The 14,026-nt window shown below is 31.7% G+C and overlaps 2 protein-coding genes across 2 annotated transcripts in view; both read left to right on the top strand.

The window, feature by feature from the left end:
* Positions 1–1,275, top strand: part of LOC140664136 (uncharacterized) — a 45,613-nt gene extending 44,338 nt beyond the window's left edge. The window contains exons 2-3 of the mRNA XM_072888922.1: positions 240–474; positions 852–1,275. Coding sequence (XP_072745023.1) covers positions 242–474; positions 852–1,275 — 657 coding nt within the window. The 5' untranslated portion in view covers positions 240–241. The remainder of the gene's footprint in view (positions 1–239; positions 475–851) is intronic.
* Positions 1–14,026, top strand: part of LOC140664135 (uncharacterized) — a 287,413-nt gene that overhangs the window by 76,915 nt on the left and 196,472 nt on the right. The gene's annotated exons all lie outside the window — the stretch shown is intronic.

Genomic DNA, 14,026 nt, shown 5'->3' with positions numbered 1-14,026 from the left:
TATATATATATATATATATTTTTTTTTTAACTCTAAAATTTTCTAAACATCTCAAATTGAAGACAAAATATTCTTTAAAATCAGGATTATAAAAAATTTACACAAACTCTAATATCGAACTCTAAAAAATTCGTATATAAAGTAATAAAATAAAATTAAATATTATTATCAAATTCGCACGAGGTGTCAATAATGATAAAAAAAAAAAATAGTGAGTACGAGAAAGATTACGTTCTTAGGAATGGATGACCACGAGATTCAATCCACGGTGGAGTCTATACTTGGGCCTGGTGTCAAGGTTGTGGACTGCGAGAAAAAGTCCTGCGTGAGAGAGGAGGAAGTCCTGCTGATAAACGGTGTACCGATCCCCCTTGAGGGGCCGGACGGAGTCGCTATACGAGAAGCCATGATAACCGGCCAGGTCCCACCGTGCGATCTTCTCAACCAGATTCTCGTCAAGGCTGGGATTTTAAGGTAGCATTGTGGATCTTTTCCTATCCTGTATACAAATTTACTACTATGTCGTATTTTTATCTTCTTTCCGGTCGAAACTCCACTTTCCGACAATTTTGCATTAACTTATTTATACATCCACTGTTTGTAGTGTACATAAAATTTTTTACTCATCCTGTCGATTATAATAGATTTTTACTTCGAATGATAATATACTTATTAATGCTAATAGAGCCGTATTATTATTGTAGCAACATGTGTAGGTACGTGTTGATTCTCATGTTCATAAATTATCGATGCTACTATACTCATTTTATTCGCGAATCCATGTCCCATTCAAAGATACACGTTTCATACAAGATCCACATTGCTATCTGTAAATTGGCATGGTTCTGAAGGGCTCCAGTGCGACTCGAGACATCCTTGAGCGTGAAATCGTCCATCGTGACGAAGGAAGAGGTCACCGTCGCTCGTGGCGGTAAGGTCGTTGATGAGAGAAGTCGCGAGACCAAAGAAAACAATTATTATGCATCGTCGACCAGCGAGATATGGGAACCAGTGGGAATCGTTCATCGGCCGAGGAACATTAAACCATTTGACAGCTCCGACGATTCCAGGCCGAACTCGAACGCCAGTTCCGACCAAGGTTACACGACCAGCAGCAATCACGTCCTTAGAGAACGAGGCGGCGCCTCTACCGCGGGATGCCCCATCTGCGAGGACAACGATCCCGAATGTGCCAGAAGATGTCTGGGAGGACTCACTGGTCTCGGAGAAAAGAAGGTTTCTGGTGTTCGGATAACTACGTCGGCGGTAAGCTAAATCTGAATCTTAAAATCGGGAGATGTCTTGACAAGCATGAAATAACATTTGGGGGTTTATTTTAAAGAAAACATAAAAATTATCTCGTGTTGTCTCGGCAGGTTTTAAAAGAAAACTTCAAACTTCTTCAAAAGTTTTATCTGCTCTTGATTTAATTTTAAGATTATCATGACAAAACGGCACAGTTTGCGAAATATATAATTAATTAATAAATTGCAATACTTATGTAGGATAATTTGACAACATTTTTACATTAGAGAAGTGAATCTTTGCATTTTTATTTCTACTTTTTATGTCTTGCGTTCGTTTCTATTGAGTAAATATCCCAATATGGACAAAACGTGGTGAGCTTTCTATATTTCCTTGGAGCGAGTAAATCGCGATAGAAAACTACTTTCTTGAAACGAGTTACCGCATAAGCAATTTGCCATATAAACAGTTTTATTCTATAGCTTTGTTTACCTTTGACATTGCTTCTTTATTCTTTTTAGTTTCTTAGTATTCCTTTTAACGATGAAAAGTTTAATATGTATGTGTTACAATTTTTATACTCTATACATTTTATTTTGCACTTTTATTAATTCTCTCTCTCTCTCTCTTTTCTTTATTTTTTGTCTCTCTATTATTCGAATTTTTGTTTTAACAATGTATGTACTTAACATTTTCTCCTTAAGAAAACATATCTTTATGGCGCTTAAATGCACATGGGGCAAAACGTTACTTTATACTAGAATAGTAGTGTCGATGCTATGAAAAAGTCAATGCACTTGCTTGTCGTTCAAAATAGTGTGTGTGACAAGACCTTAATGATCCGAGTTTTTCCCCGCGTTCTCAAAGTGCAGAGGTGACTTGATGGGTAAGAGGTAGATGGGTAGTAAAAAAGATGAGTTAGCTCGCGTCTTAATATTATATCCGACAAGAAAACACCATGGTCGTTAGGGCGTTCATGCCTTGCGAATCGAGTAAGTTGTGTTGTCCATATACAAAAACTCAGAGAAGCATCACAAAATATATTTTCCTCCTACTTAATAGTCATCAAGCAAGAGTAGTGAGCTTGTACTGTCGCTAAAAAAATTTGTTTTGTTTTTTGTCCCCTTTTACAGAAAATTTGTTTTATTTTTCTTTCGAAGTTTTGAATCAATTTATAATTCTCTTTTCGAAGTGTATAAAATTATTCGTGAAAATATAATATCGAAATCTATAAAGTATAATTATTTAAAGCAAAAATAATTTTCTTCTATATAAGACACCATATAGATCATTGATGATATATCAAAAATGACTGAATATATAATATATTTGTATATTATTTTAGAGTGAGGTATTCTATTTATTCTGTTTGGAATAATTAGTCTTTTAAATTATTTGTTTGTATACACGAAGAATTATTTGCGTGCGTTTGCGATTGATAGCTACACGTAGATTTTCATCTATATGACATAATGTGATACATTAAGATACAAATTCTGCTGCATTTTTTTAATTTGCCTAGAATTGATTTTTCTTTTCTATTTTCTTTGTTATATTTTGTTAGGTGATACTTGGAATTAAATTTTAAAATTTATTTTTTTTTAAATAATACAATATTATAAAAATGTTTAAATAAAAATAACTGTTTAGTCTTGTATATAATTACAAATTTAAATGAAGTCTACTAATTAAAGACGTAAATTGTTATATATTATGTATATTATTATATATATATATATATATATATATATATATATATATATATATATATCTTTCGTTTACTCAATTGGTAAATAATGTCTAACAGAAATTATTTTCCAACTGTCAACACCAAGTTTTGTATTACAGTGATCTACCTTACCTTTTGCAGTGCTGATAACAAGTTGTTGTAGATGGTATAACAGCGGCTGCTGATAAAACAGTCATCGGTTATATCGCTTCCTTCTCTGTCTTCAACAAGACACACAGGGAATTGTATCTTTGATAAATGTTACATACGGAAATATCTTTATTTACATTTGGAAATGTAGATATCAAAGTTCTTTTCTCTCTTTATTTCTTAAAAATATTACAAGAAAAGAAGTGAAAAAAATAACATATATAAAAGCTGCGACATTTATATAATATGTAATATAAAATTTTCTCTTTGATTTTAAAAATATTTTAAATATATATTTTATAAAGTTTAAGATATATATTTAAAATATTTTATGTGTGCGATATTTGAATTAAAAACGCAATAAATTTTAATATATTAACACATTTAAAATAAAACAAAATTATTTTGTTTTATTTTACGTTTCTGTTCACAGTGTATATTATGTATACATATTATTATTATGTATGTATATTATGTACACACACACACATACATATATTTTAGTGTATCACATCTCATTATTGATTCTTTCAACACGTCGTCTTCGCTAAGCAGGTGCATCACGAAAACTACACACACATGACAGTTTCAAATTTCGAACTGTCAGAAACATAACAGTGGCTGAAACGTGATCAGCCTACTCGACATGACCTTATACAAAATTTTGTTTACTTTTCAGGAGCATGCAATACACCTATTCCGACAACTTGACATTCTTTGCATTTTCTTTGAAATACATGTCCAAGTTCATGATACTACTGTTATGATACTACTGCATAAATGGAAATATGTGAAACAGAGATATTGATATTCATCTACTTGTTATTGGTCTTTCTTTTATATCTTGAATGTGATTGTGCACATTTCTAACACGTGTTATTTCTTTTCGTATATATTCCAAAGCATGCACAAGCATGTAAGAGTAGTTTGTCGTATTTTAACTTTTATTAAATAAAATATGTTTTTGAAATGATGAATAATATCATATTGTGACTCCGCCATTTTATGTGATTTAAAGGAAATTATAACAAAAGTGAAATAACACACATAGGTTGTAAATAGAAAGAATCGGTAACAATTTTTTCAAAAAATCGCACATATGCTTCAAATAAATAGGACAGTTTTTAAAAAATTGCACATATTTCGGATAAATGCAAATATCGAATTCTTTTGGATATTTTATTAACGGATTTATACAGATTTGAAATGGGCAAGCGCTATATCGTCTGTTACACAACGGGCTGTTACATGGTCTTTATAGATACACGCTGTCCGTGGTCAAGTGAATGGAAAATCATCTCGTTCATTGGGCTTACGACGTTGATTACCGATTACTGGCGGATTTTCGCATACATAGGTATCTCGGTACCAATGCAACGGCGTCAACGAATCGCCAGCAACGGGATACTAGCCTCTGGTGGCTCTGGGAAATGGGAGTGAGAAAACCGATCGATAAATCCAATTAAATTTTGTTACGCCGCCATCGGTAGTAGCAGCAACATCAACGACACGGTAGCCGGTGGTCATGACGGCCTGACATACGCCAAATTGCATTTTATGCGCGAACGTCGATCTCGAGCTTGCAAGACCATCTTTTGGTCGTACAGAACTGTGGTTGAAGGGAACACTAGCATCATTGATGAATCCGACACAATTGTATCGTTTCACACATGAATTTCTATTTAGAAATAATTTACTTTTATATACCAAATATAGGGTAAACTAGGGTAAGATGGTCACATAGGCTGTAATTTTTTCAATAATCGCTATATAGTGCGCTTTTTTAGTCATTATCGAAGATAATTGATATTTACAGTAGTTTGTGTGCATACATTATTCGAAATAACGATATTGTGAATTTTACATCATATTTTTACTTTTGACTACCTGCAAAGTTTTTTATTTGTCCATTAAAAACTGTTACAACGTCGAATAAATTACAGTTAAGCTATCGTAATCGACGTTAGACGTATTATAAAGACATGTAAATTGTTATATGACCTATAATTTTTATTTTCGTTTTCACTATTTTTTTATAAATACTATAGCCATCTTTCCGTCACTATGGTCATCTTTTCCTTAAAAGTTTGGAAAGATGGCCAATGCTTACGTTGTACTATTTTGATAATATCAAATTTCTATGAAATATTTTCCTTTTAATTTTGATAATATTACGTAATTTAGACTTCAATAAAGATAATATGCCAAACAAACACTATTAAAAAATAACAAAAATAAAAGTATGTTTTTTGCATTTTAAAAAACTATGGCCATCTTACCCGAGTTTACCCTACGAGGTTTGTTAAAGTTTATAAACTAATTTTTTATTTCCCGTTGATGCATTATAAACATGCAGCGCTCACAGCTGCATGGCTGGATGCTTTGTTGACTCTCAGTTCAAATTTTATCACAATCGAATGTACTGAACGCGTTCGTTTTCTGCGTTCGTTTTTTTAAAAATTTTTCAACAACGTTCATTGTTCGTGAATTTCTTGCTCGAAATTCGATCACAGTACTCGAACGTCCGCAGTATTTACACGATTTAACCTTGCGAATTTTTTTTTGTTCCATAAAGCCAAAATAGTGTTTAGGGGACACCATTTAAAAGACCATTTAAAGGATAAACAGTTAAGTAGGAAACAACAAGACTCTTAAAGAGACTACTTTCAGTAGAGAAGCAAAGTTGCTTTCGCCAATGGAAATTGCACTGGACTAAGTGTAGTATTAGTATTATAGAAACGCGTACTTTGAAGGTGATCCTATTCGAGTACCCGAATAATGTAAAATAAATTTCTTACGAATTATGTCTACAAACTTTTTAGACAGGTCACGTATATTTCACATATATATATATATATATATATATATATATATATATATATATATATATATTTCAAGGTGTATAAAAAATTTTACTCTAATGTGCATGTATGAAATATATATTTTTTATTGAATTATAATCTTAGCTAATTAAAAGTTAAAAAAACAATTTTTTGCGATTTACTTTAAATATTTCGCTTTAAATAAATTAATAATTATTGCTTTAAATAATCGGCAAATATACAAATAAATATGAAATAGATACATAGACGTTCTCAAAGTGTTTATTGAATGAATTGTTTGTAATTATCGACAAATAATATATAATTATTTGCTTTATAATTATAAATTGTCTATTCAAAAGAATTTTGCAGCGATAAATGGCTACGTGAACTGTGTAGGTCCATTGTAATTGGATTTCAAATGACATCGTCATTATTAATTTTTTTTCCCATTTACATTCATCGATATTCACTATCATTATTCTGGCAGTGTTAGATTTGAATCATCAGAGGGTGAGTAGTGCGTTAAAGTAAATTTGATAATAGACACATAATTACATTCTATTGTATCGTAAATTTACATGTCTGCATAATACAATATTTATTATGTTTACATATGAAATGAGTTTAATATTTGCATGTAAGCATATAAAAATTACTACGTAAATAGCGAATTCGTTATTTCAATTCTCTATCAAGTCTCATGATTAATATTTTTGGAATAGTTTGGCATTGATCGATATCGCACGATTCGCGCACGATTGCTAAATCAAATAAATCGGCACTGAATTTATCTTGACCACGGACATCTTGTACGTCTATAACCACCATCGGTGTCTGTCCGTTCGCCGTTTCTCTCCGCACATTCTGACCACCCAGATTCCGTTTCTCTCGGACTATTAATACGCGTTTCCGCGTCCAGTGCGTCTGGGAGCGACTAGAAACGCTAGCCAAACTAGAAACCAGTGGCTGTCTGTGTCTCGTACAAGGTGGAATTTCCATCTCGGTTCTTCAACCTCGCGTTTTCCTCGCGAAAGTGACATTGATCGACCGGATTTGATTGAAGCGAGATACGAAGGAAACTCTACCATCCGTCTCGCTGCCAAGTGAACTTTCAAATGTCGAGAGTGAGAGAGAGCTTTTCTCTTCGATGTCACCGACGATTCCTCGAGATGGATGCCCGAGAACGACTTCATCGTTGAAAACGGGTCGCGGCATTGTTGCTACCAAATGACGTAGACGAGTCGTTGTAATTGAATCACTTTTAATCTACAATTGACAAACGGTCTTTCATTCATTTCATATCAACGCGTCAATTCTTTATTCGCTCAAGTACTCCATTAAAGACGATTTCATAATTTTTTATTGACTTTTTATGTAAAAAAACGTGAAAGATATTTAGAAGGTTTCGTTACTAAAAATGTGTAGTTAAAGTTATAATATTTTTTTATAATATGTTTATTTATTTATTTACTTATTTATTTAGAAGGAGAGAGAGAGAGAGAGAGAGAGAGAGAGAGAGAGAGAGAGAGAGAGAGAGAGAGAAAGAGAGAGAGAACTGATATAGTACATACTTTCAATTTACCTAAATTAAATAGTAATTAAAAATTGTATACTCTTTTTTTGAATGTAAAGATAGAAACAATTTTATTTATAATATTTGAATTGCAAAACAGATATTTAGGAAATCTCATAAATTTCAGTAATTATTGTTGTATGAAAATTAATGCACATTCATAAATTTTCATAAATTTCAGTAAATTCATAAAATCTTATAAATTTCAGTAATTTTTGTTATATCAAAATTAATGCAAACATACACTGAAACTCTAGTCGGAACCGTTGTTTTTTTTCATTGTCCTCTTAATTTTCTCCCTTACAAGTGAAAGCTATTAAAGCAAGATATTTTAGATATTCTGATGTTAAAATTTTGCAATTATAAAACACGATCCTGTAAAAAAGATTCATCTTTTTCATAAAATAAAAAAGAAATCAAAGTTAGCCGAAAGTGTAGCGTAATTTGAACAAAATGCTTGTTTTGCGATTTTGTAAATGTCGAGTGTTTCCTGCGTTAGGAATTGCGTTCGATAGGCAACTATCATAAATCTTCCCCTGGAGAACTCGACGAGAACCATCTTGTTTCTTCCTCCGTCTTCTTCACTACTTTTCCCTATATCCTTCCTTTCTTTCCGCTTGCAATTCTACTCGTGTTTCCTCGTCGAACGCTTTTCCAGCAAATAGCTGCACCGGGCCAGATTTATCGATATATACCTTTACCGAACAACGGGCATTCGGGATCTTATTTACTCAGAACTTCTCCTCGACAAAGGAAATATTCGGAGCTAAGACGATCGATTGATCGAAATTAATACGACGCGACGTATCGTTCTGTGAACTTTTGAGAAAATCAACATGGAGAAAGGCCAGTGCGTTCAAGATACTTTACCTACGATGTATGGAATTATGATAGCATTTCTTACATGTTTGATCGGCTATGCATTATGGGTGAGTTTATTTATTTATTTTTAACAATAAATTATTTCTTTGCGCGTTTACCTTTTAGTATTTATCCAAAATGCCTTCAGTAATCATGCAATATGTCATATTATGATATAATTTTTCTTTTTTGTTTTCGTTATTAATAAATTAATAAAGTAATATTGTTTATCTATTTATTTTTATTTTATAAAATATTAATAAATTTATCTTTAAGTCTAGATATTTGTTGTGAAATAAAATGTTTTCTTTCGCACTAAAAACATATATATATATATATATATATATATATTTTTTTTTAAATGTCACTATAATAGTATATATGACTAGAAAAAAATCAGAAAAGTTAATAAGCAAGTTTATCTCTTCAAACCATTTAGTATTTTTGCGAAGAAAAGAGATATTTCCAGCGGAAAAATGCTAATCTCCTTAAGGTAATAAATCCTAAGTAATCAACTTACTTTCAAATGAGCAAGAGTGCACACACAGTTTTTTTTAAAGAAACGTTTTCTCCCGACTGTGCGTTGACAAACAAATTTATCCACGTAATTAAGCAAGCTTAGCAATGTACTGTGCGCAGATAAGGCACGGCACATCGCCAGAAGATGTTATCACACATAATCAAAGGTAAACGATTCAACGTGTACATTCGTGAATGACACACGTTGATTCGAAATTATTTCCACGTTTGAAGGTAAAGCCCACAGTTCTGCACTGTGTTTCCGCTTATATTAGAGAGAAGCAAGAGCAGTGTGAACAGGTAGTTGTCGTGGCATTCGATATCGCCGGCATTGTTTGCCGTAATCGCCGCTCGCAGGACGAACTATAATCCGCAGACTCGCATACATTTCGCGTAGGTCGAATGCCTGTTCGAGGACGTACCGACTGCTAAATTATGGTCGCGTAATTAAGATGCGAGCCAATTGTTTCATACGGGTTAGTCCGAGCGAAGAGAGAGACGACGAGCTTAACTTAGCTCGTAATATGGATGTCAGAATATTACCTCGGTTTTCGTATCTCCGGTATATATTCACCATTGTTTAGTTCGACATATCACGGACAAAATTTCGCATATTGATATCCGATAATAGGAAGACTATGATCTATTTAATTAAAGAGTGAAAAGTTTAGAGATGGAGATAAATGTTTTATTAAAATTATTTAAAAAATCTAATTCCCGAAACAAGTATTTTTTGCTCCCTCAAAACAAATATATCAAATTCAATTATATTTCTCTCTTTTTTAAACGTATATTAAATTTATTAAAATAATTTAATTTTTATTAATTTAATAATACAATTTAAAGTTATTTAATATAACAGAAAAATTGGTTTCAAACGTTATTAATAAAATGTATCTTGTTTTGTGATACAATTTATTATCATTCAAAATATCACGTGTTTTTCTCCTGACTTGTAGAAATTACGTCTATATAGAGAGAAATTAATTTTTGTCCTCATCTTTTAATCATTATGATGTAATATTTTTAATGGAGCCTAACCATCAATATAATATACTGCACCTTGGTTGTTATCCTAATGACGTAATGATGCGATATTACGGGTACATTATAGGAATCGATCGTTTGCCAGATGTAATTACAGACCAAAGCATTATCAGACGCACACGCAAGATATGATTATTATCATCGTGTGCTCACCGCCGCGCCGCGGCGCCGCAGGTGCTCGTACAAACGTACAAAGCATCCCGATAATGGTTGGTCTACAACAATAGGTATTAGACATAGGATGTAGATGCATTTTTTCCAAGACACATTTACTTGAGTTTAATTTTCTTTTTTCATTGTATTTCATCAAGATTAACTTAACCACTTCTCGAGCATTTGATCATTTTTATAAAACAATAGACGTTATCAATAATGTGTGCGCTGCATCATATAACACATAGCTTACTGATATTGAATTCTTATTGACCAACGCAACATTACTCTATCAGTCAACAATCCCGCCGCAACGAGATTTGCGCGCTGCCTCCATTATGGACCATAATTCCGCGAGAATAACTGAATTGTTGGCGAATACGATGTTTGTTTTTCTGAAGCGGTTTGCTGCGCCGCGGGCGAATGAGAAACGATCGTTTGCGTTGCAATTATCGCGTTAAAATTCAAAAGCGAATGGTTAATGTCGCATGCAAGTCTTTATAATTTACCCGTGTATATGAACTCAGTTCACAAGCGTGGCATTTAAAAAAAAAATCAGACGTAATTGCATTTCCAATTGTACAAGACGAGTATATAAAGCTAGTTGTTTGTTCGTTTTTTATAATACTTTGACGTAACATTACTTATAATTGTAATATGTACATGCGTAGTAGACGCAACGTGAACACACGAATAGATCCATAAATTTTTATGATGTTGAATATTATTCAGCTTGAGAGTATCTATTTTGAAACGCCATCCAACCGAGAAATTGTCTTTTGTCAAAAATTTATTTTTATCTTTTTTATTGATTTTGATCGAGCATTTTTATTCAGTATTCTTTGTAAATGTGTTACTCTTATATAAACTATATAACTTATTATTGAACATGATACATCGTTTTATGATTTAACGAATGAACTCATATACGATATAACGTATACAAGTGAATATAACAGTGATATTTGATAAGTCAGATTTCAATTCATTTTCCGATGAATTTTCCGTACTTGTATTTGATCAATCTGTTAAGAAGCGATCGTTCTACTTCGATAGAATGTTTTCTGAAACTTCTTTGGACTGTAAATAGAATACTTGAAGAACCATTTACACAATTGCGATCTCCACTTATATATGTAGGTCTTCTGCTTTTCGAAGCTCTTGAAATGTATTTCAGATAGATATTTTTTTCTAATCGGAATTTAAAATATATTGTAACATACACTTTTCTCTGTCGTAATTTTATTAATAGCAATGTAAATATAACAATTATGACATTGCAGCTCCTAATTTTTTTATTCGCGTCATTGTAATAAAATTTTTGTCTACGCCACGTTTATTCTGTTATTTAGTATTTTATTATTATTTTTATTACACAGAGCAAGTGCCTAGTTTGCGTTTATATTCACGACATCTGATATTACTTTGCGAATATTTTTGTTGCGCGTGCTTGAATTCGTAGGTTAATCGAACTTGCTCTAGATGCAATTGGCGACGTACAACATAAAACGCGAACCACCGACATTTCGATATCGAAAACATATTTTAGGAGAAGCTGTTACGCGATGGCAAAATGCGGTATCACAATCCCCTCTTTACGATCGAACTTTAACGGTGAGAAAAGATTTATTTATTTTCTGTGGCGTAGCATAAACTGATGATGCTTTCACCGACGTTCCATTTCATTCTTTCTCCACGCTCTATGGCAACAATCCGCCTCAAATAATCTATTTCGTTTTCTCTCAATTTTTTTTATTTGTCTGACGAATTCCTTTCTAGCAAATTTCTTGCATCGAAAATAGCTGCGAGTTTTCTCATCTGCTTGCGACAGCATATGGATTCAAATGTTTTATTAGTTGCATCTTGTCACGATATTATAGAAAATTGCAATTTTTAATATACATGTGTGTGATTTATTTTAATTTGCAAATTTTAATAATAAACTCGGAGAGACTCGAAAATACTACTTATTATACTATATATGTATTGTCGATTGTGTTAGCTCTCAGTTTCAAAAACTAGGAATGTGCCCATTAAAGTTTTAAAGTTTTCTCTCTCTCGAATTCGAATAATAATTTCCTGTTTCACGTTTGTTTCCTGAGCAATTTCTCGATTTAAAGAATATAATTCTGTTTTCTAGTTTTGATTTAATTATATTTCTTTTCTGGTACATCAATCAACGAAGATCTACAAACATTCATTAGTTGCGACTGAATCGTAATAAAAAGGGCTTCAGTGCAATTTTAATCGAGGAGCATTCAGGCGATAGTAACAACTTTTTGCGAGAAGACTGAGAGTTTCCCAGAATCGTCAATTGCCTTTCGTTCTTGTCGTCTTGTCTTGTCCATAGTCTCTCCCACTGTCCTTTTATAGCCTCTGCGTTATTCTCTTAAACATTATTCTCTTTAGTCTGTACGAACAATTAAGCAATTTACGTATCAAAATAATGACTTTGCAGAAGTTCAGTTCTTTAGGCCGATTATCATTATTTTATTTCAACTTACTCCTTATAGGCAAGACTTGATATTAAATTAGATACACGTGGGTTAATATTGACACAAATCATTGATTGTAATAATATTAATTTTCAGCTTGACGATAAAATTGACTTTTCTAAATTTTAAGTTTATTTTTAATTTAAAAAATTCAATAGAAATTATATTAATATCTATTTACATTAATTGCTATTATTTCAATTTAGACGTTTTCAGAAATATCAACTTTTGCACTGAAATATATAGTTGATAATTTTCATATGAGATTTTATAATGCTACTTAACCAATGTCGTGCAGTCGATCCCTTTTGTTAATGTTAGTTCACGTAAAAGCTCTGACGTCACGTTTATATACTCGTAGCAGCAAATTTGTGCTTTTGAATAAAAGATGAATCGCCGGTTAACATTTTATACAACGTATGAAGGTTTGTAACTGTTAATTCAATTTCTGTGAATTTATATTCGTTATCATCTCCAGGGCAATACTGTCTCTTTTCCGTCGAATAAATATTTTTTTTTTTCCTCAAGAAAATGATTGTTTTCAATTTTATTTAACTTTTGAGATTTTTTACTGTAAAAGTCTTTGGAAATTAATTGTGATATATTACACGTATGTATAAGTTTTTTTTACCCAGACTGACAAAATTCATTATTATCACAACAAAACTTTATAACAACTTTGAAATTATATATCATGATTATATATGAGTAACACCTTTTCATAGTCATCTTCTGTAATATCATATATAAAGTATGGGAAATATAAATGATTTATCGAAGAGCGAATCAATTTGTATGTGAAAAGTTTTTCTTAATTTATTGTTGTGCAACTTTTATTATATCTTTCGCTTCAAAGTTTTTACCAATTTTTAGTTTTTTTTAAATATTTATTACATACTTTTTATAAATATGACAGCAAACTATTTTTCTTACAAGTAATATAAGTTGTATTATGATGAGGAAATTTTATTACGCCATCAAGCACTCTAACAAGATCGTTAAACGGAAACCTATGCGCAGAACATATAATTATATCAGTAAAACGAGAAAAATTGTAAAATGTTGACAAAGCACGGAATTTTCAATAGTAGTAAAAGATGGCAATATTTTTTTTATGATTTTTTTATTGTGACGTATAACACATGCACACACATCTAAAGTTTCACTTTTTTACGTCACGATGCATATCCATTATTAATGACAGCCATCATTACTGATTAACACACTCTGAGACAATATCTTGTGCGCGAATCGCAATATAGAGACTCCTTTATTTTATACAATTATTTTAAAGCTTATTTTACTTTTAAAATTTATTTTTACAATTTGTATATTTTTAATAGTATTTAACGTGAGATTGAGGAATTTTATGACGACAATTTCTTAGTGATCCAAGTGTGAATGAAATGAAAATAAATAGAAAGAGAAC

The sequence above is a fragment of the Anoplolepis gracilipes genome, chromosome 3 (genome assembly GCF_047496725.1).
Source record: "Anoplolepis gracilipes chromosome 3, ASM4749672v1, whole genome shotgun sequence".
Taxonomy (NCBI): Eukaryota; Metazoa; Arthropoda; class Insecta; order Hymenoptera; family Formicidae; genus Anoplolepis; species Anoplolepis gracilipes.
This window is presented reverse-complemented; position numbering and strand designations above follow the sequence as displayed.